The sequence below is a fragment of the Protomyces lactucae-debilis genome (assembly GCF_002105105.1).
Source record: "Protomyces lactucae-debilis strain 12-1054 chromosome Unknown BCR37scaffold_13, whole genome shotgun sequence".
Taxonomy (NCBI): Eukaryota; Fungi; Ascomycota; class Taphrinomycetes; order Taphrinales; family Protomycetaceae; genus Protomyces; species Protomyces lactucae-debilis.
In genome coordinates, this window is record NW_024468005.1 from 341,960 (window position 1) to 364,293 (window position 22,334).

Sequence of the window (22,334 nt, forward strand, 5' to 3'; positions counted from 1 at the left end):
CATTCGAAGAGTCAATTCTAAAAGGCTACACTGCTACAGCTGTCTACAGTACCACTCTAGTGCTCCAAGATGGACAAGGATCCTGTAATGACACAGTTCTCAAGGACACAGCCATTAGGCAACTCAATCGAAGAGCCATCGTTGCAGACGATAATGACGGTTCCCTTGAGTGTCATGTTCCTACCAAACTTGACATTCCCCGTCACCGTCAAGTGATCGAGTTCCAGGATCCTTGGGATTGATGGAATACGCTTCTGGAAGTCACTGACCTTCTTGAAGTGTGAGCCGAGCTTGATGAGTGGGTTCCCGCCGAATCGTGCAGGGTCAATGGTCAGCTCACCATGCTTGAGCTCAAACAAGTCAGACTTGACGAGCATGAGGTCAGAGGATGCCTTGACTGGCAAGAATCTGCAACGAGGGACATTGACACCGTGAGCCTTGAAATGTTTGATGGCGGCACCAATGGCCGTTTCAATCTGCACAATGGGAATATCCGACTCGCCTTTCTTATCGGCAGAGATGCTCTTGAAGTTTGGAATGATTTCGAGGGAGAGTTCGTTGTTTTCCACTACACGCTGAACGGCCTTGAGATTGGCCCAGATGTTGTTGGTGTTGAAGTACTTGAACTTTTTGATACTCTTAAACTCCTCCACGTACTGTGAGGGCACCTGAGCAATTTCGAGCAAGCGAACTTGACCCTTGTAGTCAATGATGGTACCACCCTTGACATCAGCCTTTGTCTTGTCTGTGAGTTCCATGACGTATTCCGCCTCAGACTTGAAGAAGTGTGTGAGCAAGTTGAGGTCCACCACGGCACCCAAGTTGTCGACATTCGAGATGAAGATGACTTCTTTACCAGCGTCAATCAGCTGTTGGAGGATACCAGCATTGTACATGGACTCGAAGATGTCACCGTGACCAGGTGGGTACCAGTCGCCAATTGGCGAATTGGCACTACGCGCAACAGGCAGCAAGGTATCCTTGTTGACGCGCGGGTAGCGAGACTGGTTGAAGGTCATGATATCGATATTGTGGCCTTCGTACTTTTTGATGATGCGAGCGGTATCTTCATCTGTGTTGAAGGAATTCATCAGGACAAAAGGCACATTCACGCCGTACTTGCGGTTGAGGTGTTCAATTTGACGCACACTCAGGTCGAGGAACGTATTGCCGTCACGCACCTCAATGATGGATTTAGGTCCCACACAGCCCATAGAGGTTCCCAGACCGCCGTTGAGCTTGAGGACGACGAGTTTGTCGAGGTACGCCTTGGCCTCGGGTGACTCCTCGAGGGTATTGTAGTCCACCACCGTCTTTTCACTAGGAGACTGCACGGCTTCCCATTCAATCTTGTCGCCTTTGGTCTTTTCTGTGAGGTATCGACGGAAGAGGGCAAAGAAATTGTCCATCTCTGTTTCAAAGTGCTAGGCTGTTAGTTTTACTACGTTGTAGATGGCTAATGAGGCTTACCTTTCGCTGGGCAGGGTCCTCGACGGTTTCTGCGAGCTTGTTGAGTTCATTCCTCATGGCACTGGCTGCCTGGGAGGTGGCCGTGTTGTCAAAGGCAAAGGCCGACTGTGTACGCTCATGCTGCTTGCCGGACATGGTGTAGTTTGGCAGTGATGGAGTATGTCGAGGGATATCTACGTAGATGTGTCGTGGAGTCGAGCTCACGGCAACCAGCCGCCGCCCGCGTGGACAAGGACCACAATGGATTCCACTGGATTGCGCTGCCAGATCCGGCCGAGAGTGCGTCAGATGGGCCTGCTGTCGTACTCGTCAGGAGCAAGGAGTATCTGCTGTCTGCTGTCTGCTGTCTGCTATCTGCTATCTGCTATACTATATACTGATATATTGTTTGACTAGGATAGACAACAGACAGCTACACGAGGTCCAAATCCTCCTCTGCCAGCGGAACAGTCAACAACGCAGCAATCTCACCCAACTGCCCAAGCTGCTTCCCACTCTCATGCAAGCTCGAAAACACCAACACCTGCCCCCCTGCATCCCGCACCTGCTCCACCATCGCTACATGTCGCTTCCGCGTCGCAACATCTTGCGCTCTAAACAACGTATCTGTAAGCATCAACGTCCCTACAGCACCCGCAGCAACAGCTTTAGAAACATGCTCAGGACCATACCAAGCCCGATTATCATCATCCGCCATCATCTTGTAGAAGCGTTCCAGCATCTGTGACTCCTGTGCAAACTTCGTATCTGCTAGTTGTTGCATAACGCCCGGTTGTTTGAGTGCTTCAGCAAGACTGAAAAGGTGTCCTGAACTGCAGTGCGCTAGGATGCAGTGGGATTTGAATTTGAGAATATCCCTGCGGTCTTCCAGTGCTGCTTTTGCCATGCAACGTTTGAGCAAGCCTTCACCCGTGAAACCGGGTGAGGCAATCAAGATCGCCTTGAGACCTTCCTCTTGTCCAAAGGCATCAAAGAAGAATCGCTTCATTGCTTCATATACCGTCTCGTAGAACCGCGTTAACCCCTTTTCATGCGCCGTACTCGAGCCTCGCGCTTTGCGTGGGATTGGCATCTCTACGCGTAGTTTCATTAGCGTCATGTGTTCAGTGAGTAGACAGATATGCGCGAGTCCCTCTTGCAGGACAACCGCACCCACTTGTGCTGCACGACCAGGATCACATGCTAGTCCAACACGTTCAAGCGCCATTGAATCCCATTCAACCTTCTCGAGTGTGAAGTTTCGAAATAGTTCCAGATCCAGTGTATGGTGTGCGCCACGCTTGACATAGGCATTCTCCTCAGCGACTGTACCGGCGATATGGAGCTCAGACGCAGCAGTATCGAAATCGAGTTTCGTCACAGAGATGGTGAGTGTGGTTTTCACTTTTTGAGAGGTCGTTGAGCCTGTTGCTGATTCTGTAGTGACACGACGGAGTGTCGTTGCCTTGACTTTAGCTTGTCAGCGCATTGCATTACAACTTTGAAGTATGGTCGTACGTCGATCGCCTTGTTGGATGAGGTTATACGCGTGCCACATGTCTTCTGGCTGTTCTGGGTAGAGCGTCATCCCGCCGCTGCCATCCTTCTCGAGGTTCTTCCTAATGAGCTTCATGAATGCATGCTGATTGTAGAATTGGAGTATGTGGAGGAGTAGTGACGTCGCGCAAGATGTTGTCGTCTAGGTCAAGCTGGTCATCACAAAATGATCATCAGAGAAAGAAGGAATGGGGAGCACATCAGTTGTTTATGGATATGCTATGAGGCCTTTCCGTTCATGAGTACACGACAGAGAGAGACCCAAGTGGTATCATGAAGACACCTGGTATGCAAAAAGATCAGACTTGCCGCGAAAAAGGGCTCAGTCCGACAAGCCTGAGAGAGATAAACTGCTTGTTGCAAGAACAAGAGCCAGTTTACTCGTCATCAGCCATGAGAGATGTAGCGATACGGTCCAAATCACGCTGTCCCTGCTCCGTGATCTTCCTGCCACCATTGTCAGATTGCTCCAACACACCGAGCTTCTCAAGTGATTGTACCACTTTACGCTGAACACTGCCAGAGCAGTCGCGGTGGTGAGAAGGTCTGTTACCACGGTTGATGGCAGTTCCGTGGAGTTTCTTGAGAGCGCCAACACCGACGCTCTTGCGAAGGTAAATGTGCCTCGCTACAGCTGCTGCACGGACATAATACCTAGAGATAGTGTAAGCCATCATGCAATTTTTTTAACAAAATGCAGGGCACGCTTACCAGTCTGGGTTGTAAGGAGCAAGTTCCTTTGCTGTTCCAGTCTTGACGGTGTCGACCCAGGTAGGGACTTCGAGCTTTCCTGAACGCTTGAGGAAGGCTGCGTAGGCGTTGATGAATGTGTCTGCCTTGACGTCGCGGACTGTAGTACCTCCTGCCATGGTGTCGTTGCTGTTCTGTCTATTGCCTTGGTACTTTCGCAGGTGTTTCTTGTTTCTGAGTGTCTGATTCTGCTGCTGAATTTATTTCTGTTGACCACAAAAAGCAGTCCGAGGGATAGACAGTCACATAATTCAGTCCAGAATGAGTATTAAGGTAAAGAGGCTACAGACAGGGCGAAAGGATGATTAGAGACAGAGCAGAAGACCAGCAGCACCCAGCATGAACAACGGAACCTGGACCAGACCCACAGCAGACGAAGCAGACACACGCGGCACAGAGGCAACACCACCCGCACCACCACCAGCAGCAGTGGCATTGCCATTCGTCACAATTGGCGCAACAGCAGCTGCAGTCACGGTCCCTGTCGCAGCAGTCGGTGTCTGACCCGCTGCACCACCTGCAGCAATTGTGAATTGGTTACTTTGCGCGAGGATCTGCTGCGAGTTACTTCCCTGTGGCACCAAATTCACCTGCCATCCAGTCCCAGGCTGCAAGTATGTGCCATCAATCGCCAAGCTTCCACCCGACACAGCAACGTTGCTCTTGAGCATGATAATGCTATTTGGGTATCGTGAAAAGTTGACGAGGTAGACATCCACGGTGGTTGGGTCGGTACTGACGCTCGACCAGGTGATTTGAGCAGTGCTACCAACGGTCCAGGTGATGCCTTGTGAGGGAGAGGTGACTTGAATGGCGAGGACGGAGGAGAGGAGCGTGAAGAAGGCGGTGAAGAGGAGGGTGGTGATGCGCATCATCTTGTTGTTTGTGTGGCACAGTGAACGAGTGTGTGTGAGTGTGAGTGCGACGCTGCTTCTATACAGGCGAGCGAGTGTGCAAGAGGGAGTACTCTGAGACTCTGGGGTGCTTGTTTGTGTGTCGTAGTGGCAGAAGGGAAAGAAGGACAGGGGCAGGAGAATGCTGACTGCTGGCTGATTGACTACTTGCACTGTTGCACAAAGACTCTCACAGGCAGACACATCATTCACAGGAGCCAACTGGCTGCCAACATTAGCACAGCACCGGCACACTCATCCACAGCGTCATCTACTCAATCACACTACACCGGATGGATCGCATGGTGCACATGTCCTTGGCCAGTGGAATTTGATTATTTTTGGCATTTCCATCACAACAAACCCAGACGCGTTTAAGGATGACGCGTGTTTTTAAGGGCTCGTACAAACAACACAACAGCGTCAGACTATAACAATCATGCACATATCAGTATGTCAGAAGCAGCTGAAAGAATACCAATATCAATACAGATCATAAGAAAGCATAGTCACTCCATACTCGAAGACTGGCTCGAGCCAAGTCGCCACTGCGCAGGACCTTCATACACCGCAAACGCAAACGCTGCAATCAACACAATCAGGAATTTGAGCCAAGCACTCAGTACCAGCACCACACGCGTCGCTCTCTCCAACGCCATGCCTCGAATGTGTACAATAGGTCGCATCAACACTTGTAGTTGAACTGGTTCCGTAGCCACAGTGCTTGTCAGCGACGTAGACGTATTCGCTGTTGAGACACGAGAAGTGTGTTTTGATGGAGACTCGGCCTCTGCTTCATCCTGCAATGCACCGAGTTCGGCCCATAGTGAGGTATTGCGCCTGTGACGAAGCGACGAGGGTTGAAAGATGCAAGATGCAGGTGATGGTGGCAGGTAGAAGGCTTCTTGCTCAGCACAGGTCGTAGCAGGCGGACTCGGCGGCATATCCGCAGGACTCGTCAAATGCTCCATAAACAGCCTTTTGATTGCAGTAGGCGAGTCGCGTGACAGACGACGGGTTGAGCATGAAGTGGAGCCTGTAGACGCAAGACTGGCAAAGACTTCTTGTGTGAGAGCGTGACCATCCAAGCTACCCGGTCGACTCTGCCGCGACAAGCCTTCCATATGCGACGTTGCAGCTTGTGAGACGGGCGATGCAAGACCCTGTTCTTCCTGCATGCGATCCAATGCGCTTGACAACTCTAGCAAGTATCGCTGCTGTCCCTCGACCGTCAACTCGAGCGTCTTCTTGGCAAGCAACTCCTCTGCCAACGAGGCATTGCGTCGCTTTGCATACTGTAGCTCTTGCTCACTGCGTTTTGCTCGCAGCACCGCCGCTTCCTTCTCGCGCGCCAAAGTGGCGAGATCTTGGTGGAGTGACGCAAGGCGTGATTGATGTTCCGCTTCCTTCTTGCTTGCATGGATACGCACATCCACCAGCTGACTTCGAAAGGCAGCTCGTTCACGACGGTGTGTCTCGCCTTGCTCCGTCAGTGCGCTCGTCCTGCCTTGTTAGCATGTCAATCATTTGCGTCAAGGACAAGTACCATTCTCGGAGTTCCTGCTGCAAATGTGCCACTTCCTCTTGCTCACGACGTAGCATGGTCTTGTGCTTCTTGTCAGATTGTGTCAGGTCCTTTGTCAACAAGCTGATTTGCGACAGCAGTTCCCTTCTAGTCAGCCATGAACACAACAAGTCGACGAATCCCTACTCATTCTGCCTTTCAAGCAAGGCAATCCAGCGCTCTTCATCCTGTCCACGCTTCGAGTGCTTCATGGCTTCCTGCTTCAATCGTAACGAAGCGGTAGACTTGCGCGCTCGAAGGGACGGCGAGCCATACGTTGATCGCAAACCTGCCGAGCGCCCACCATTCACAGCAGCAGGGCTGCTCTCTTCAGAGATCCAATCACCCTCTGTATCCGTTTGTGCAGAAGAGGGACGACTTGGGCGTTTGCGAAGCCGCGCAACCTTGTCTGGTGTAGGTTTGGCGAAGATGTCATTCTTGAAGGGTGTCGTGCGCTCTTGATTGCCCTTGAGGGTCGGTTGTAGCGGCTCAGTCACACTTGACATGGTATGCGTCTGTTGAATGTAGCCAGTGTCGAGGGATGTTGTACCTTGCTGCGTTGTGTTTGTTGTGTTCTCGAGATGTGTTGCTGACATGTGATTTCCTCGTTCATCAACAATTTCAATTGCAGTGAAACAGCAAGATATGCACCAAGCATTTTATTGATAATCTATCTATGCATTTGAGACTCATGACCAGATTCATGAGATGCTTCAGTGGCCGTGCGAGCTCGAGGACGCCAGCAATCATGCGCTCAGGATGCTCTGCTTCCATAATTTTCATTGCGTGTGCGTCCTCAACATCAAAGCGATTACTATCGTCTCGTACATCTACCAGGCATCTCGAACAGTTCAAGCCGCTGTCGCTAAGTGCATCTTGTCTTCTCACGAGATTCCTTAATCAAAGCTAAAGAAACCGTTGCATACGAGTCGGACGCCAACCTGTTCTCAATTCTCGTCCTCACAGCGTTTAGTTTGCAATCCATGCCTTGAACATACTCAGCGGCATGCATTCTCTCATACAAAGCCACCATCGTGCAGGCACAACGTGGTGAGCCGTTTTTTTGAGCAGACGTATACTCCTGGACAGACCATGCTGATAAAATTGGTAGAGCATAAGAGCATACTGTCTTCAAAACGTCATCATATATGTATGGCGTATATTGCAGGCACATATCATTGCAGCTTTTTTCAACCGGTGGCAGTACGGCGGTGACCACGTAGGCGACCTTATAGCACATATTCTGATTTGGATCGGCTTCTGGCTAAGCAGAAGCTAGGTGCGAAAGGCTCAGCAGCAGAACAGGCCACGGAAACATGGTTGTGGGAGTTGCAGCTGGCTGGATCTTGAGAGGGGAGAGACTGCCAAGACTGAAACTAGGCGGACATGGTCCCTATTTATGCCTTTCATCTGCAGCACATCCCTGAATCGATTTCTAATCAACTTCGTTTAGCCATGTGCTTGCGTATTTGCTTGAGCATTTGCGAGAGCAGACTCCTGAGCTGGGCAGATATGTGACAAATCAGCTGCATCTGCCAACGTGTCGTGACTTTCTCCCGTCTCAGGAGAGCCTGTTCGAGATGCCGATGTGTTGAGTTTGACCAATAGATATGACTAGCAGTACATAGAGAAGCCCATTCTGACGAGATGACACAAGCTCAGGTGGTCAGTCTGTTCGCTGTAACAGATTGGTTCATCCATATGCGCTCGTAAGTCTTGCGAAGCTGTTCGTGCTTGTCGCAGTATTTGCAACCCTGCGGGCTCGAGGCTATTTGCGCAGTGATGTAGTACCACAAGCAAATGCAGACACCTGCGACTGCAAACAAAATTTCCTTGCTAGATAGGAACAGCTGCAGTTCAAGGTCTAGACACGGCCTTTCGCACCCTTTCATGCATGGGAGACAAAGATTGCCAGCGAAAGACATTACAGTATGCCAGCTGTTCACTACTTACGCACGAGCCAGCGCATGCCATGTGCGTGATATGCCAAGCCTCAGGAGACTTGTTCGTGAGTCGTGACTTGCGTCAGGCCGAATCCCGGGTCAGTCTCGATCCGCTTTGAAGATGCCAGTACGGCATATACGATTTCCCAGGACGTCTGCACTCTGGTGCGCGGGCGGGACAAGGTGGGCAGATTGCTACTTCAGCGAGAGAGACACCCATGGCGACATCTCATCGCAGCTGTTCGGTGAGCTCATCGTATGGTTTCCGTCAGCTGTCGCTCACAGAGACCTTTGGCTGCCTTGCTTGAGACTTACGCGCCGGACTGGCACCAGCCTGGAGTCAGTTGACTGACTGCTAGGAGAGGCACCTCGACTTGTAATGTAAGACTCGCAGGAGCTCAAGCTGAACAACAAATCGAGCGCAATCTAGCCGAAAGGCAGCTTGTTCACGATGGTGCGTCTCGCCTTGCTCTGTCAGTGCGCTCGTCCTGCCTGGTCAGCATGTCAATCACCGTTCTTAGCGCTTGACAACCACTTGATAAACGGACTTGGTCGGGGCCAAGTTTGCCTTTGCGAGTTAACTGCGACCTTTGAAAAGATGCAAATCGCGAATCAGAAGGGTGTTAGTTGTGGTTGTCAAGCACTATGCGCGATGACTAGGCAGGCCGCCTGAAGTCGTCCTGATTTGATCGGCGAGCAACAATTTATCGCAGCCATTGATGCTGCTAGACTGGTTACAGACCTTACACCACTCGATTGTTGAATGAATGGTAGAGCTGTTAAAAGTTGCCATGAATTCCGACATCTTGATCTGTTGCTGTCCCAAGACTGATTAGGAGACTGCTTGTGTCCCTGCATCAGAACTTTTGCGAAAGACCAAGTTGATGTAGAGTTCTGACGAGAAGTTGCGAAGCTCAAACGCCGCCATGCTGCTATACGCCGGTACTGCCTGTAGCTCAGGTGCTGTTTCGGCGGCACCAGTTATGTTGAAGAGGGAGAAGAAGGATTTGTAGCTGAGCGAGTAGTGCTTAATCTTGCGAGGCGTCGGTGTGTCTGCAAGGTCCGCTATGGCCTCGGTGTGCGACATCATTCCGCGACCGGCAACATTGCCAATGCTTTAGATTCTTGACCCTGTGAGGACATAGATGACGAAACACCAGAGATGCTACTTCAACGCGGCAAACAACAGCTTGATCCAATCTCACCTGCGCGTGTCCTTGCATGCGGGACAACTAGCAAAGGTCCTGAGAAGGGCGATTGCTCAAACTTATCAGTCTCCATACTGCTGCCCACCCAGAGGTAATGTAACAGGCGTTCCATTGGACAAGATCACATTGGATAGAAGCGATGCCGGGTAGATGCCCTGCCACATGGAATAGGCAGAGAAGACAATGACATTAGCCTCAGTCGCTGCATCACACGACACAGTCGATTGTGCAAGGTCTATTGTATCAACTGAGATGCCAGTGATTTGACTCGAGCTGTTTGCATCATTATAGCGTGAGCGTATTCATTGGCTCGTGTTGTAAGTTTGAGCTCTACCAAGGGGTGTGATGTGTGTGTTTGTGCCTGCATAGCCAGCTTTAGGATTCTGATAGAAGCGCGTGCGATCTCCAGGCCTCGTGAGCAGAACAACGGCTTCAAGTGTGCCTTGCAGAGAAGTTATGAAGTACAGATTGACTGAAGGTAGCTAGCTAGAGGCAGGTGTAGTTGGCTTCAAGTGCTCGGTAGCTGGGTAGAGATTAGATGGCAGCGTGTGATTGGCTGGCGCCACCGCAAGTCCCCGGAGGCAGTCGCATCTACAGACTTTGGCTCTGGCTACTACTCGGCCTTCCAATGGACTGTGCCTAATGGCCGGTGGAAGACCACAAGCAAGCTGTATTGCTCCATTGCTCCCCCGCTTGTTCTGCTGCTACTTGATCTGAGTCTCTGGGTGTCCAAGCAGGTGCATTCCAGGCCAAACAAGAGACAGAGACTGGCTATCAGCGGAGACAGACATCTTCAGCCAGGGATGTCAGCTGGAGGCATCTACAAGTGAGTGAGAGAGCCAGTGACCAGCAGCTCGGGGTTTGTGAGTCGCAGGAGAAGAAACAAAGCAGCGAGGAAGCGTCACGGCACGACATTCATTTGTCTTGCCAGAAGAGAACTGGCTCGGAGACTTTGACGCACTCCTCAATGGCCGGAGCATTACACTTGAGCAATGGCGACGACGATGAAGACGGAGATGATGATGACGAGATAGGCTGAGATTGCTTCTTTGCCATTGATGATCCTGAATTTGAGAGAGAAATGGAGCTTGAAGACACGGCGCAATATGCCATAGCCGAGGAAGAATCGGCACAGGCAGCGTTCCTGACGGGTCAAGTCATGGTCATGCCTATCAAGTCGACGGCGACTCTGATGCCAGCACAACGGACGGCGAAGTACCAGAGATGCTACTACAACGCAGCAAACAACAGCTCAATCCAACCACACCTTCGCGTGCACTTGTCAAGTCCAACTTGACATCGCGCACGAAGCGAGCTTCTTTCGTTGACGACACAACACCAACCAAAGCGGCGTGTCAATACCTCCTCAATACGTCAACAGATCTCACCACACCGAGTCAGGCACCCATGCTCGGCACCTGAAACCGCGACACAATCAGACAAGTCGCAGTGATTGATGGCTCCACCTCCAACTCACCAGCACACACATTAGCGCCCCCAAAAGCCGCACCCGTCATGTCTGCCATGACAGGCATCAAGTTGACACCTGCCGCTGCCCTCGCCGCAGCAACAGAAGCGTCCAAGATTGCCAATGCAAACCTCAAACGGGCGAAAGCGTATCTTCGGTCAGAAGCCATGAGGGTAGCCATTACTTCACTGGATGACATCATGTACACGAATGATTTCCTTTTACCTGGTGAGGTCGATGCACATGGCCACAGCTTTGCGCCGCTTGAACCAATGCCCACCATTGCAGCACCTGGCGCGTCCCGTCGACATCAACAAAATTGACCGAATGTGCACAAGGAGGATTCCGTGAAGGATAAATGGATTCTCTTCACCTCCAAAAGTAGGAGATACACGGAAAGTATCTGCGGTACCTGTGCTTGAATGCGACACAGAATCATTGTCTCGCAAGGAGAAGAGAAGACGGAAGAAACTCAGGACGGCCGCAACAGGTGCTGGTGGACTTGGCAAAATTGGTGGCAGTGCGTCGAGTATGGATGGTGATTATTCAACAGGTGAAAATGAGGAGTTTGGTGTTGATCGAGCTGGTCACGGTATCGGCCCATCTCTTGAGCCGCTGTTCAGCCTTTGATGGTTGGAGTAGCTCATGATGTGCTTCATCTTGCAATTTGGATAGACAAGCGTTAGCAAGATGTGACTTCCTTCCTTCTGCTTGTGTATTGCTTGCAGATGCGTTGTTACAGACGATCTGATCGAGAGCCTTAATTGTTCCAGGTACCCGCATTCATTAGTCACAATAGCTATGAGGATGTCAAATAGATGGTAGCTTGCACGTAGATTGAAGAACAGATGAATCATTATGATATGGCTAGCTGATCTCAACCCTCAGGCTGCAATCGATCGATGGACAAGAGATTGCAAATGGGAGCTGCGCAATGTCGTGAATTGCTGCAAATCCCAAAGTGAAAGCTCAATAGGTAGAATGGGATTGAGAAGGATAAGCTTTTGATGTCGTAAGAATGCTGATGAAAGTTGAATTTCGAAAAGAAATGAGCCCTTACAGGGATAGTTCCTCCCTTTACTAGCCAGAGTAGTTTAGGAGGAACTGGTTCTTGTTTGTGGAAACCGGATCAGCATGAAAGCAAAGGCCTGGGAGATCCGCTTTGAGTGAAAGTCCTTCCATATTGTCGTAATAATGCGACAAGATTTTCGAGCGCTTACACTTGTCAGTGGACGTCAATTTACTGATCGAGAACTCGTAGTCACACTCACAGACGTCCACGCCTTTAAGTTTCCTGAAGTCGGTGTTCTTTATGTATTTCCAGGTACACCTGACGACTGCCGGCGAGTTGTTTTCCTGGCAGAAAGAAACCTTCTTTGCAGGAAATCCACCTTTTTTCAGGCCCTCCTCGAACAAGGTCTTGCACTGTTCATCACAGTATTTTCCATAAAACCCAGCCCGATTTGACCATCGCGCCCCAAAAAGCTTGAAATGTGCGCCGTTCTCAGGGGTGCATTCTGGAAAAACTCCATCGGCCACTGCACCGGCTGGCAGAAGAACAAGTGCAATGATGTAGTATACCACGAGGACATGCAGACACCTGCAACTCCAAACAAAATTTCCTTGTTGGAGAGCAACAGCTGCAGTTCAGAGTTGAGACAGTGGACACGGCCTTTCGCACTCTTTCATGCATGGGGGACGAATATTGCCAGCAACAGGCATTACAGCTTGCCAGCTGTTCACTACTCACGCACGAGCCAGCGCATGCCACGTGCGTGATATGCCAAGACTCAGGAGACTTGTTCGTGAGTCGTGACTTGCGTCAGGCCAGATCCTTTGTCAGTCTCGATCCGCTTTGAAGATGCCAGGACGTCTGCACTCTGGTGCGCGGGCGGGACAAGATGGGCAGACTGCTACTCCAGCGAGATATAGCGATATGATGGTGCGGCTGTCTTATGAGCTCGGTCATGAGTTCCGTCAGCTGTCGCTCACATAGACCTGGTGCTGCCTTGACTGAGTTTTATGCACAAGACTTGCATCAGCTATGAGTCAGTCAACTGACTCCTAAGAGAGGCACCTCGACCTGTAGTATAATACTTGCAGCAGGAGCAATAGATAATTGTATCGACGCTCGAGCGCAGTCTAGGTGCAGATCTAGTATGAATAGGTCAGGCGCTGTCATCTAATGGAGCCTTCCTTCCCTTCTTTGCCACTATGAAGACTGATGAGGTCCACGAAGCTCGCGTAAATCAAGGGTGCACTGCAGTCAGGTACCGTCTGCCCGGCAAGCAGAGCATGGTAATCTTGTGACTGCCTAATTTTGTGCCTGGCAACGCAGCGATTTCACAACAAAAACACTCAACAGGCAGTATCACAAGCACGACAGGCCAGCGACGTGCGGCGCATCGCACAGGCAGCTCGAGGGGTCAGACTCACTGGCATTCAGTCAAGATGGAGCAGTCGAGCATTTCCGTCAAGTAAGTCGTGTGCCAAACGTATTGCAGCACTAACATGTCAAGCATCAGAGTGCGGCCCTTCACCGTGCGCGAGACATCACAGATGCAGCCACAGCAGGAGGAGCGTCAAGTATTTGCAGAGGGAGCCTTGACTGGCAACACGCCGACGCCTACAGCCAAAGGACTACGCAAAATCATCCAAGTGCTCGACGAACGCGTCCTGGTCTTTGATCCAGCAGACAGCAATCCAATGGCGCGATTCTCCAAGTCCCTCATGCCCGGCAAGAAGATCAAGGATGTTCGTTATGCCTTTGATCACATCTTTGATGAAACTGCGACCCAAAGAGAGGTCTTTGAGCATACAAGCCGGCCATTGTTGAATGGCATTTTCGATGGATTCAACGCGACTGTCTTTGCCTATGGCGCGACAGGCTGCGGCAAAACACACACAATCTCGGGAACCAGAGAAGATCCTGGTCTCATCTTTCAGACATTCGAAGAACTCTTTGCGCGCATCGAAGCTCTCAAGGACGATAAGCTGGTGGATGTCAGCATCACCTATCTGGAAATCTACAATGAGACGATTCGTGATTTGCTCATTCCCGGTGGAAGCAACAAAGTGCTCAGCCTGCGTGAAGATGCCAACAAGCAAATAAGTGTTGCAGGGTTGAGCACGCATGTCCCAGAATCTGTTGAGCATGTCATGGAGCTCATTCTCATGGGCAATGCCAATCGTACCATTTCCCCAACGGAAGCGAATGCCGTCAGTTCACGATCTCATGCAGTCTTGCAAGTCAACGTCTCTCAAAAGGCGCGCACGGCAAGCATCCAGGAAGACCACGTCATGGCCACACTCTCGATTATCGACTTGGCAGGAAGTGAACGCGCCTCCGTTACCAAGAATAGAGGTGATCGACTGCTCGAAGGTGCAAACATCAACCGATCATTGCTGGCGTTGGGCAACTGCATCAATGCCCTGTGTGACCCTCACAGAAAGTGCCACATTCCATACCGCGACTCGAAATTGACGCGGCTGCTCAAATTTTCACTTGGTGGCAATTGTCGCACAGTCATGGTTGTGTGTGTTAGTCCATCTAGCGCGCACTATGATGAGACGCACAACACGCTCAAGTATGGCAATCGCGCAAAGAATATCAAGACCAAAGTTTCTCGCAATACACTTTCCGTGGACAGGCATGTCGGGCAATACGTCAAAATCATCTATGACTTGCGTCAAGAAGTGGAAGAGCTCAAGAAGAAGCTTAGTGAGCAAACGAATGACGACACCAACAAAGTTGACCGAGAAGCAAAGCTGCAATCTATGCGGTATGAGGATGCATTGTGTCAGCTGCGTTCTGCCTATGATGGTACTTCCCATGCGCGTGAACAGCGACCACGCGATATTGCCGAGCTGCGCCGGATAGAAATGCAAATGACCATGGTGGGGGCGTGGATGAATGCGTTTGGCAGCATTTCTGAAGATGCCAATTACTGTGATGGGCTAATTGAATTCCAGAGCGTACGAGAACGCTGTTCCGTGCTGTATAAAGAGCTCGAGCACCAGCGTGTCGTGTTGGAGCAAAGTCTGCGATCGTGCTCAACAGTCATGGCTATCGACACTGTTCTCTCGTCGCTTCTGCGAAACATCAAAGGCGATTCCTCCAAAGTGCTCTGCAAGGCGATTGAAGCTGAGGCGCGTTTGCTGAAAAACAAGGTTGCCGAGCAGTCTTATGAGGGCGAGATGCGTGCTTCTCGAGAGTCTCTTGAAACAACTCGCAGCGTCTTTCTCGGTGCCTTTGGTGTTGCAATGGCCAGTGCTTCTTGCCTCACGACCGATGGCGGTGACACGGAGGAAGAAGCAGCGCAGTATGCAGAATTGTACACGGCAACCTATCAAAAGGCTCTTCGGACATTGAGCAGTTTTGCAAATGGCACAATTCAAGCAGCCTCTGCCTTGAGTCCCTTGCGAGCTTTGGCCATCAAGCAAGGATCCCGCATTCCATTTGCTTCGCCAATGCGCTCACACCCTGCACACCGACCACTGTCTTCAAGCTCATCACCGCGCGCATCGCCACGCGTCATTCGTGTCCGTACATCATCGAAACCACAAACTGTCTTTCCCAAGAAGAAGGCAAGTGGTGTGAAGAAGAGTGTACGCTGGGGTGAGAATGAAGAAACGTCCTTTGGCAGTTATGGTGAAGGGTCTCCATTGCGAGAAAGCACAGCTGGTACTATGGCTAGTACTGCAGCTGGTGGCGGGAGCGCGAGAATGAAGCCGGACTTTTTGTCCAAGCGACGTAGTCTGGTGCCAGTTGCGTCACCGCCTGGCCACAAGCGCAGTCGAACGGAAGGAGGCGGTGTGTCTCGTGCTGCACGTCCTTCAAACTTTGCTTCTGATCCAGGTGCACTGAAGCAAATAGACGCCAACGAGAGCCATGATGGTCTCATGCAGCCTCCTGTTCGTCCCATCAAGGAGTATACGCGCCCTTCGTCCGCCTCATCACACCATCGTTCAGCATCGGCTTCCATGTCGAAGGAATTAAACGCCAAACCACTCAAATCATCCTTGTCAAGCTTGGCTTTGGCCAACTTATCGACCATGATGCCAGAGGCCGGTATGCCCGGCAGCGCCAGTAGCAGCAGCGTCGAAGGTGACGTTGCAAAATTGCAAAACAAGGAGAATCACCTTCCATCTGGTCGATCTGCGTCGTCTCTCAGTCAGCCGGCTGCTCGACAATCCCTAGCGTCGGCCGGTAGTGGGCTCGGCAAAGCAGGACGCGCATCATCTGGTGGAGCGGGCGCCTGGCGATAATCACGTACACAAGAATTAGCATGCATTAGCACTCATGAAACATCAGCATTGACCTGTCTTACACACACTACTTGTTGTCTGGATCATCCGACAAGAATCGCATGATGGCACGAATGGCGCTAGCTCCCATTTTGCCCTTTGGATAACAAATGTAGACAGGGTCATCCGTCGCTCCCAGCTTCCTGCGAAACTCTGACTTTTGCTGCAGCTTGAATGGCTTCGAGATGGCATTGTAGGATCTCTCGAGCAAGCGCATCTTCATGCCATGTTGATTGAGGCCGCTCCTGAATGAACTCGCTTCAACACCAAATGTGACGGTTTCTGCGCCTAGCTTTGTAGCGAGCTGAAGAGCCTTCTTTCATTGGGAGGAACTTCAATACTGGTGACGCCTTCGCGCTCGCCGCTCGGCATGGCGAATCTTGCGTTGAACTTCTTGTTCGTGTTGCGCTGGATTAGACATGGCATCCACGCGTTCATCAGCAGCGCACGATAGCGTCGACCAACCGAATGCTGCACCAAGAATCTTCTCCACGCGTTCATCAGCAGCGCACGATAGCGTCGACCAACCGAATGCTGCACCAAGAATCTTCTCCACGCGTTCATCAGCAGCGCACGATAGCGTCGACCAACCGAATGCTGCACCAAGAATCTTCTCCACCTGTTTCCCCACAAGCATCCAAATGGGTGTCAAGGTCGATTCTTGACCAAAGTATTGAAGGAACGCAGAAATGACGCGAGGTGCCTCAGAAGGATGTTGCCATCCGTCGGACCGTCGCGCTCTCGGGCCGCAAGCTACCCGTTAACGTCAGTTGGCGATCCGCATCTATCAAAGCGCATCGGATGGACGGACATGTAGACGCCGGCCTGGGTAGATGAGATGCGTGAGTCTCTGCTGGGCTTCAGGGCCTCGAGATATATTCAATGCAGAAGGAGAGGTAGTTCATGCTAGCTGAGGATGATTATAGAGCAGATTCAAGCCTTCAAGTGACGAGGGTCACCTATTGCAGTTTCATAGCCAGCAGCATGAAGGCATCAGCTTGATCCTCATTGCAAGCTGAATCGTATTCCATCAAAGCGCGAGAGAGCAGAGAGCAAGCTCAACTCCGCTGGCGTAGGCTGGTCAAGTGGAGTTCGCGACTGCGACGCCCACAGATCTATCTAGACAGACATCAACTGAGAACAGCGCCAGGGATCATGGTGGATGCTATGGAAGTCGACGCGGCCTCTTCCTCGACGCGCCAGCCTGCAGAGTCCATCGAAGGCTGGGTCGTAGCACTCACCAATGTCCATGAAGAAGCTGCCGAGGAAGACCTACAAGATCTTCTTGCTGACTTTGGTCCCGTGCGCAACCTGCAACTCAACTTGGATAGACGGACAGGCTACGTCAAGGGCTATGCACTGTGTGAGTATGCGAAACGGCAAGAGGCAGAGGCGTGTATCGAACAAGCAAAGAGGCAAGAACTCAAATTGTTGGGACAAACGCTGCAAGCTGACTTTGCCTTTGTGCAGCCGCCTGTAGAGGTCAGAGAGAAAGAGACGGAGGGACGGCCAAAGTCGTCACGCAGGGAAAGGAGTCGCGAACGTAGTCAGAGTCCAGGCAGGCGTGGATGAGAAGCGATCAGCATGACTTGATTCGTCAACATCTACGGCATGGTATATGAAGTCAACTTGACGCCAAGCGGTCTTGAATCGCAGACTCACTGCAATGCAATGCATTCAATCTCAACAGACACGTTCTTTGGCAATGTCTTGACAGCGACACACGATCGTGCAGGCTTTGGGTCTGGCAGCATGGCGCTGTACACTTCATTCATCTATTCAAGCATTAGCGATCATATTCCAGAGCACATCTAAGCATCTCAATTACCTTTGCAAAGTCATCCATGCTGGCGAGGAAGATGTTGACCTTGACAACCTTTTCGAGGGATGAGCCAGCTGATTTGAGGACATTGTCGAGGTTTGCGATGACTTGCTTTGTGCATGCCTGAATATCGCCTACTCCGTTAGACTCGCATCCCCAATCTATCGTATTATCAGCTGTACGTACCTTGGCAGAGGTTGCCGTCTTGATCAGCGGGGATCTGGCCAGAGCAAAAGATCATGCCATTGGCTTTGACAGCTGCTGAGTACGGGCCTGCAGCTGGTGCACATTCAGCCGAGGTCTTGACGGGTTCCCAGCCTGTTGAGGACATTGTGGTGCTTGCGTGTCGAGTGAGGATGTGGGTGGAGGTCGAGGTCGGCAGTCGAGCACAACCAAGTGCATATGCTGGGGCGTGGACGGAGTATCTGTGTAAGGAAGGCAAGGGATGGAGTCGCCTTGAGAGGGCCTGCATGCCTGCTGCCTTCATCTGCTGTCTATGTGTCTAGCTCTGTGTGTGTCTCGTAGCAGACGGCGTCCATGGCCATGGGTATCCCTGCTTGACCAGGACTCACCATGCCAGCATCTATAGCTGCTTCGTCTCTTGACTCTTGAGCAGCGTAAACACCGGCGCATCCAACTGATCCCTTCCCTTCAAGAAGTCCAGCTCCAGCAAAAACACATACTCCATTGTCTTGCCGCCCACCATCTTGACCAGCTTACCAGCTGCACCAGCGCTGCCTCCCGTTGCGATAATATCATCCACAATAATAACTCTTTGGTCTTGTGAAATGGCATCTTCCTGCATGGCAAAGATATCCTTGCCGTACTCCTTGATGTACTCTGCCGTTACGCACTGGCCTGGTAGCTTGCCGAGTTTCCTGACCGGTACAAAAGCAGCGTCGAGCTCAAGCGCCAAGGTCGGTCCAAAGAGGAAGCCGCGTGCATCCAAACCCACAATGACATCGACTTGGCCGTGTGTCTCCTTGATGTGCTTGGCGAGAGAGTGCACAAGGAGCTTGAAGGCCTTGGGTGACTTGAAGAGGGGGAGGATATCTTCAAATAAGATACCCTTTTGCGGGAAGTCTGGGTATTGCCGGAGCTGGCTGCGCAGGAACTCGATATCTGATGCGCTCATTTGATAAAGTATCTAGTCGCTTCTATCTTGAGCTTGCCAAGGTTGCAGCAACAGTAGCTACTAGACTAGTACTATTGCTCTTCTCCTTGATTGTCGCTCATCGCCGAGAGATAAAAATCCGTGAGACGAAAGTTCAACTACAGCGACAGTTTGGGCAGTGGATAGGTATGGATTGACCTGCTATCGACAGCAGATACCCAGGGAGGGGGCCTACAGGCGCTGCTTCACCTCAAAGAAGCGTTCTAGAGTTAGTATGCATTGCAAAGAGAAGAGGGCCATACTCAGATAGACCACCTGGAAGAGGCAGACGACAATCAGCAAAATAGTCTGGCCAATAGACCACCACTTGACGCGTGTATTTGTACTCTCAGAGGCTGTCTCGTTAGCAAATCAATTCAGAGAAAGACTCAGTGAATTGGACGTACTGTCGCGGTGGACGCGCTCGCGAATGACCATGTACTCCTGCTCGTCTTTGACTTGTGCCACCAACTCAGACAACTCCCTGATCTGCTTCTCAAGTGGGTCCTGGTGGTCTGGGTCGTCGCCAGAAACATACACCACACCGTGCACATTGAAACTCATCTCCTTTGTTGCGCCGTCATTGCCTTCCTACCAGCATTAGTCCGTGCTCTCACTTGATACATAGATCAAGGAGACGTACGTTGAGGAAGCAATAAGTATACTTGCCAGCTTGTGTCGCTTCAAATGAATGTTCGCCCATACTCGCACGAGGCTGACTATTCAGCATATTACCATGTGGATCTGACATCCAAAAGTTGATCATCATATCGCCGCCGAGGTCTGCTTGGAAGGATACAACCATATGGTCGCCTTGCTTGAGCTCTTCATGGAAGCATTCTGTGATGTTGGCTTGAGGACTTTTGCAAAGAGCAGGAGCAGGGGGAATACGTACCTCGATTGTGTGGATGCAAAGTCAATGAATGGCCATGGACCAAAAGAAGCAGTGAGCTCAAGAGCAGTGCCCAGACACGCAGCATGGCTCTGTCTGTGTTTTGTGTGGTGGTTTGCGTGTCCAATCCGTTGCTGGAGCAGCTGGACGCGACTTGGAACTTTGAAACGAACTCACTTGGACTACTTGCAACAACTGCAATTCACTAGCTCAGTAGTCTAGCTGCTAGACTTGACAAAATGACAGAGATGCAAGTCATCCAAGAGACACTGCCACAAGATGCTACATTGCCCGCTATACATCTCCAACTCACATTTCTCTATCCCTCTACAAGCTTCATGCTCTGGGCATCGACAGGAACCTCAAAGCTAGGTGCCACGACTGTAGCCATGCCCGCTCCATCCCCGACTGCTGCACTGCTCAAGACCCGCATCACAAATATGGGCTCAGATGATCGTTCAGATAGACTTGCTACATTGCTAGGTGCTTGACTTCTAAATGGTAAACGCAATAGATGCTGATAATATAGCGCGAAAACACAAACGGCAGTGCTTCGTCTCGCTTGATCTCGGCGTCTCTGCACAGGAAGAGGTCATTCGTCGGATTTCAAACCGCGTAGCAGACCACATCGCTGCTGAAGGGTCTTCATGAGGCTGGCTTCTTCAATGAGCAACCGCCCCTCAGCCACGCGCCGAGATGCTGCCCTTATCCAGCCGCACAGCAGCATTCGACTCAATCATGTCCAAATCACACTTGTGACCCAACAACTCGCGGATATTGTCAATGCCATACTTAATCATAGTCGGTCTCTCCAACGACAAACCCCAGCCATGTACACGCACATCCTTGGGCAATCCCATCGGTTCCAGCATTTCTGGACGGAACATGCCTGAATTACCAATCTCAACCCACTTCTTGAGGCCCTCGTGGTAGGAAAAGATTTCCATGGATGGCTCTGTGTAAGGATTGTAGGCTGGCTTGAAGCGTAGATTGTGAACACCCATCTTGGCAAAGAATTGTTCCATGAAACCAATCAAATCACCAAGTGTCAAGTTGCGGTCTGCAATGACACCTTCGACTTGATGGAACTCTGCAAGATGCGTGGCATCGACTGCTTCATTTCGAAAGACGCGGTCAATGGAGAAGTACTTGGCTGGCTTGAAACCGCCGGGTTGGTTGGCAAGTTTATACAGCATTGCCGTTGAAATGGCTGTGGTGTGCGTGCGCAAAACGAGCTTGGATGCTTCATTCAAGACCCAGGGATATCTGTAGCCAATACTGCCGTGCGCACCATCTTGATGCACTGTCTTGACGCGCTCGACATACGCTGCATCTGGGAATGTCGTTGTCCGTGCTGGACCCTTGATGTAGAATGTATCCTGCAAGTCTCTTGCCGGATGTTGCTGCGGTACGTACAACGCATCAAAGTTCCAAAAGGAACTCTCGACAAAGTTGTTGGTGGCCATTTCTTGGAAACCCAGCTCAAAGAAAATGTTGCGAAACTCTTCACGTACTTTGAGGAGCGGATGCAAGGCACCACCACGAACAGGAGCACCTGCCGCATTGAAGTTGTATTTTTTGAATTGCGCCTGTTTCCACGCACCAGATGCGACCATCTCAGACGTCAAGTCTGTCTCTAGCTTTTGCACCGTCAGTGAGAACTGCGGGCCTTTGCTCACACGGTAGGAGATGAGTTTTGTCCGGTCAATTAGTTTGCGCTTTTTGAGGTCTGCCAGTGTTGCAGCATCAGCCAAGGTGCCTGATTCTGCCACTTGCTGCAAATCCCGTCGTGTTGTATCTGTAATACTTTCCACCAGTGGCTCAAGCGTCTTTGTCTCCTTGTTGATAGAGATCCACTTCTTCTTGAGCGCATTTTGCTGTCCAATCTTGCCGTCCTTGCCAAGCACAGTGGTGACATCGCTGATGCTCAGTCCACCCACTGCCTTCTGAACAGCCTCAAACAATAGAGCCTCATAACTGCCCTTCTCAGCAATACCTTGCCCTTCTTTCGACAAGACCCAGCGATCAGTCTCGAGCTGCTTGAAGACGACCATTTCTTTAGATTCAAGCGAGCGCAAGACAGAGCCGACTTCAGTCTGGTTTTCACTCAACGCACGGGTATCCTGTATCTCGCCATCCTTGTCGAGCGTCTGCAGGATTGTCTCCTGCAAGGATGCCATGGCGTTTGGCTAAGCGACAGACAGGTTGATGCCTTTATGATCGCTGCTCTGGCTGCTTCCAGATAAAAATGGACACGTGAGAGGAAAGCGACACAGTCACATTGAGCCATTCCCTTGACTCATTCACTATACTGTGTGTATACTCATA

At 51.1% G+C, this 22,334-nt stretch overlaps 13 protein-coding genes across 13 annotated transcripts; 3 read left to right on the forward strand and 10 right to left on the reverse strand.

Annotated features, from left to right (window-relative positions):
- Positions 1-56: 56 nt before the first annotated feature.
- BCR37DRAFT_393841 (UTP-glucose-1-phosphate uridylyltransferase) lies at positions 57-1,605 on the reverse strand (the record flags this gene model as incomplete). The annotated part of the gene is made up of 2 exons (XM_040871367.1): positions 57-1,424; positions 1,471-1,605. The coding sequence occupies 2 exons, from the start codon at positions 1,603-1,605 to the stop codon at positions 57-59; spliced, it is 1,503 nt and encodes a 500-aa protein (XP_040724374.1).
- A 148-nt stretch (positions 1,606-1,753) lies between these two features.
- Positions 1,754-3,160, reverse strand: BCR37DRAFT_381160 (translation release factor eRF1 family protein). The gene is made up of 2 exons (XM_040869631.1): positions 2,968-3,160; positions 1,754-2,919 (listed from the first exon to the last, which is right to left on the reverse strand). Exons 1-2 carry the CDS (start codon positions 3,080-3,082, stop codon positions 1,883-1,885), a joined length of 1,152 nt encoding a protein of 383 aa, XP_040724375.1. The 5' UTR covers positions 3,083-3,160; the 3' UTR covers positions 1,754-1,882.
- Positions 3,031-3,939, reverse strand: BCR37DRAFT_71029 (40S ribosomal protein S19-B). The gene is made up of 2 exons (XM_040872452.1): positions 3,718-3,939; positions 3,031-3,660 (listed from the first exon to the last, which is right to left on the reverse strand). The coding sequence occupies exons 1-2, from the start codon at positions 3,873-3,875 to the stop codon at positions 3,384-3,386; spliced, it is 435 nt and encodes a 144-aa protein (XP_040724376.1). The 5' UTR covers positions 3,876-3,939; the 3' UTR covers positions 3,031-3,383.
- Positions 3,940-3,972: 33 nt separating this feature from the next.
- Positions 3,973-4,894, reverse strand: BCR37DRAFT_71164 (uncharacterized protein). Its single transcript, XM_040872453.1, has one exon. It carries the CDS (start codon positions 4,629-4,631, stop codon positions 4,062-4,064), a length of 570 nt encoding a protein of 189 aa, XP_040724377.1. The 5' UTR covers positions 4,632-4,894; the 3' UTR covers positions 3,973-4,061.
- A 169-nt stretch (positions 4,895-5,063) lies between these two features.
- BCR37DRAFT_381165 (uncharacterized protein) lies at positions 5,064-6,778 on the reverse strand. The gene is made up of 3 exons (XM_040869632.1): positions 6,361-6,778; positions 6,196-6,318; positions 5,064-6,152 (listed from the first exon to the last, which is right to left on the reverse strand). Exons 1-3 carry the CDS (start codon positions 6,717-6,719, stop codon positions 5,159-5,161), a joined length of 1,476 nt encoding a protein of 491 aa, XP_040724378.1. The 5' UTR covers positions 6,720-6,778; the 3' UTR covers positions 5,064-5,158.
- A 3,810-nt stretch (positions 6,779-10,588) lies between these two features.
- BCR37DRAFT_393847 (uncharacterized protein) lies at positions 10,589-11,462 on the forward strand (the record flags this gene model as incomplete). The annotated part of the gene is made up of 3 exons (XM_040871368.1): positions 10,589-10,760; positions 10,815-11,060; positions 11,218-11,462. 3 exons carry the CDS (start codon positions 10,589-10,591, stop codon positions 11,460-11,462), a joined length of 663 nt encoding a protein of 220 aa, XP_040724379.1.
- A 1,742-nt stretch (positions 11,463-13,204) lies between these two features.
- On the forward strand, positions 13,205-14,453 carry BCR37DRAFT_410429 (kinesin motor domain-containing protein; the record flags this gene model as incomplete). Its single annotated transcript, XM_040872180.1, has 2 exons — positions 13,205-13,309; positions 13,352-14,453. Coding segments are annotated over exons 1-2 (1,128 nt in total), but the record flags the coding sequence as incomplete, so codon positions are not given.
- Positions 14,454-16,167: 1,714 nt separating this feature from the next.
- BCR37DRAFT_393849 (uncharacterized protein) lies at positions 16,168-16,776 on the reverse strand (the record flags this gene model as incomplete). Its single annotated transcript, XM_040871369.1, has 2 exons — positions 16,168-16,427; positions 16,488-16,776. The coding sequence occupies 2 exons, from the start codon at positions 16,774-16,776 to the stop codon at positions 16,168-16,170; spliced, it is 549 nt and encodes a 182-aa protein (XP_040724381.1).
- A 438-nt stretch (positions 16,777-17,214) lies between these two features.
- BCR37DRAFT_381176 (uncharacterized protein) lies at positions 17,215-17,984 on the forward strand. The gene is made up of 2 exons (XM_040869633.1): positions 17,215-17,914; positions 17,968-17,984. The coding sequence occupies exon 1, from the start codon at positions 17,295-17,297 to the stop codon at positions 17,709-17,711; it is 417 nt and encodes a 138-aa protein (XP_040724382.1). The 5' UTR covers positions 17,215-17,294; the 3' UTR covers positions 17,712-17,914; positions 17,968-17,984.
- On the reverse strand, positions 17,702-18,436 carry BCR37DRAFT_381177 (Endoribonuclease L-PSP-domain-containing protein; the record flags this gene model as incomplete). Its single annotated transcript, XM_040869634.1, has 3 exons — positions 17,702-17,914; positions 17,968-18,095; positions 18,148-18,436. The coding sequence occupies 3 exons, from the start codon at positions 18,431-18,433 to the stop codon at positions 17,798-17,800; spliced, it is 531 nt and encodes a 176-aa protein (XP_040724383.1). The 3' UTR covers positions 17,702-17,797.
- A 108-nt stretch (positions 18,437-18,544) lies between these two features.
- BCR37DRAFT_403106 (adenine phosphoribosyltransferase) lies at positions 18,545-19,096 on the reverse strand (the record flags this gene model as incomplete). The annotated part of the gene is made up of 1 exon (XM_040871970.1): positions 18,545-19,096. One exon carries the CDS (start codon positions 19,094-19,096, stop codon positions 18,545-18,547), a length of 552 nt encoding a protein of 183 aa, XP_040724384.1.
- BCR37DRAFT_381179 (COPII-coated vesicle component Emp24) lies at positions 19,078-20,212 on the reverse strand. Its single transcript, XM_040869635.1, has 5 exons — positions 20,010-20,212; positions 19,758-19,954; positions 19,522-19,705; positions 19,378-19,470; positions 19,078-19,338 (listed from the first exon to the last, which is right to left on the reverse strand). The coding sequence occupies exons 1-5, from the start codon at positions 20,092-20,094 to the stop codon at positions 19,307-19,309; spliced, it is 591 nt and encodes a 196-aa protein (XP_040724385.1). The 5' UTR covers positions 20,095-20,212; the 3' UTR covers positions 19,078-19,306.
- A 237-nt stretch (positions 20,213-20,449) lies between these two features.
- On the reverse strand, positions 20,450-22,311 carry BCR37DRAFT_381182 (tRNA synthetases class II core domain (F)-domain-containing protein). Its single transcript, XM_040869636.1, has one exon. It carries the CDS (start codon positions 22,184-22,186, stop codon positions 20,687-20,689), a length of 1,500 nt encoding a protein of 499 aa, XP_040724386.1. The 5' UTR covers positions 22,187-22,311; the 3' UTR covers positions 20,450-20,686.
- Positions 22,312-22,334: the final 23 nt, after the last annotated feature.

Bases quoted from the DNA above. Each gene is read 5' to 3' on its own strand.
- BCR37DRAFT_381160 (XM_040869631.1), bottom strand. From the start codon at position 3,082: ATGAAGCTCATTAGGAAGAACCTCGAGAAGGATGGCAGCGGCGGGATG. The intron at 2,920-2,967 runs GTACGACCATAC...GACAAGCTAAAG, and splicing joins CATCCAACAAGGCGATCGAC to TCAAGGCAACGACACTCCGT.
- BCR37DRAFT_71029 (XM_040872452.1), bottom strand. From the start codon at position 3,875: ATGGCAGGAGGTACTACAGTCCGCGACGTCAAGGCAGACACATTCATC. The intron at 3,661-3,717 runs GTAAGCGTGCCC...CACTATCTCTAG, and splicing joins GCTCCTTACAACCCAGACTG to GTATTATGTCCGTGCAGCAG.
- BCR37DRAFT_71164 (XM_040872453.1), bottom strand. From the start codon at position 4,631: ATGATGCGCATCACCACCCTCCTCTTCACCGCCTTCTTCACGCTCCTC.
- BCR37DRAFT_381165 (XM_040869632.1), bottom strand. From the start codon at position 6,719: ATGTCAAGTGTGACTGAGCCGCTACAACCGACCCTCAAGGGCAATCAA. The intron at 6,319-6,360 runs GTAGGGATTCGT...GCTGACTAGAAG, and splicing joins TTGCTTGAAAGGCAGAATGA to GGAACTGCTGTCGCAAATCA. The intron at 6,153-6,195 runs GTACTTGTCCTT...CTAACAAGGCAG, and splicing joins CAGCAGGAACTCCGAGAATG to GACGAGCGCACTGACGGAGC.
- BCR37DRAFT_381176 (XM_040869633.1), top strand. From the start codon at position 17,295: ATGGTGGATGCTATGGAAGTCGACGCGGCCTCTTCCTCGACGCGCCAG.
- BCR37DRAFT_381179 (XM_040869635.1), bottom strand. From the start codon at position 20,094: ATGCTGCGTGTCTGGGCACTGCTCTTGAGCTCACTGCTTCTTTTGGTC. The intron at 19,706-19,757 runs GTACGTCTCCTT...TAATGCTGGTAG, and splicing joins ATACTTATTGCTTCCTCAAC to GAAGGCAATGACGGCGCAAC. The intron at 19,339-19,377 runs GTATGGCCCTCT...TACTAACTCTAG, and splicing joins CTTCCAGGTGGTCTATCTGA to AACGCTTCTTTGAGGTGAAG.
- BCR37DRAFT_381182 (XM_040869636.1), bottom strand. From the start codon at position 22,186: ATGGCATCCTTGCAGGAGACAATCCTGCAGACGCTCGACAAGGATGGC.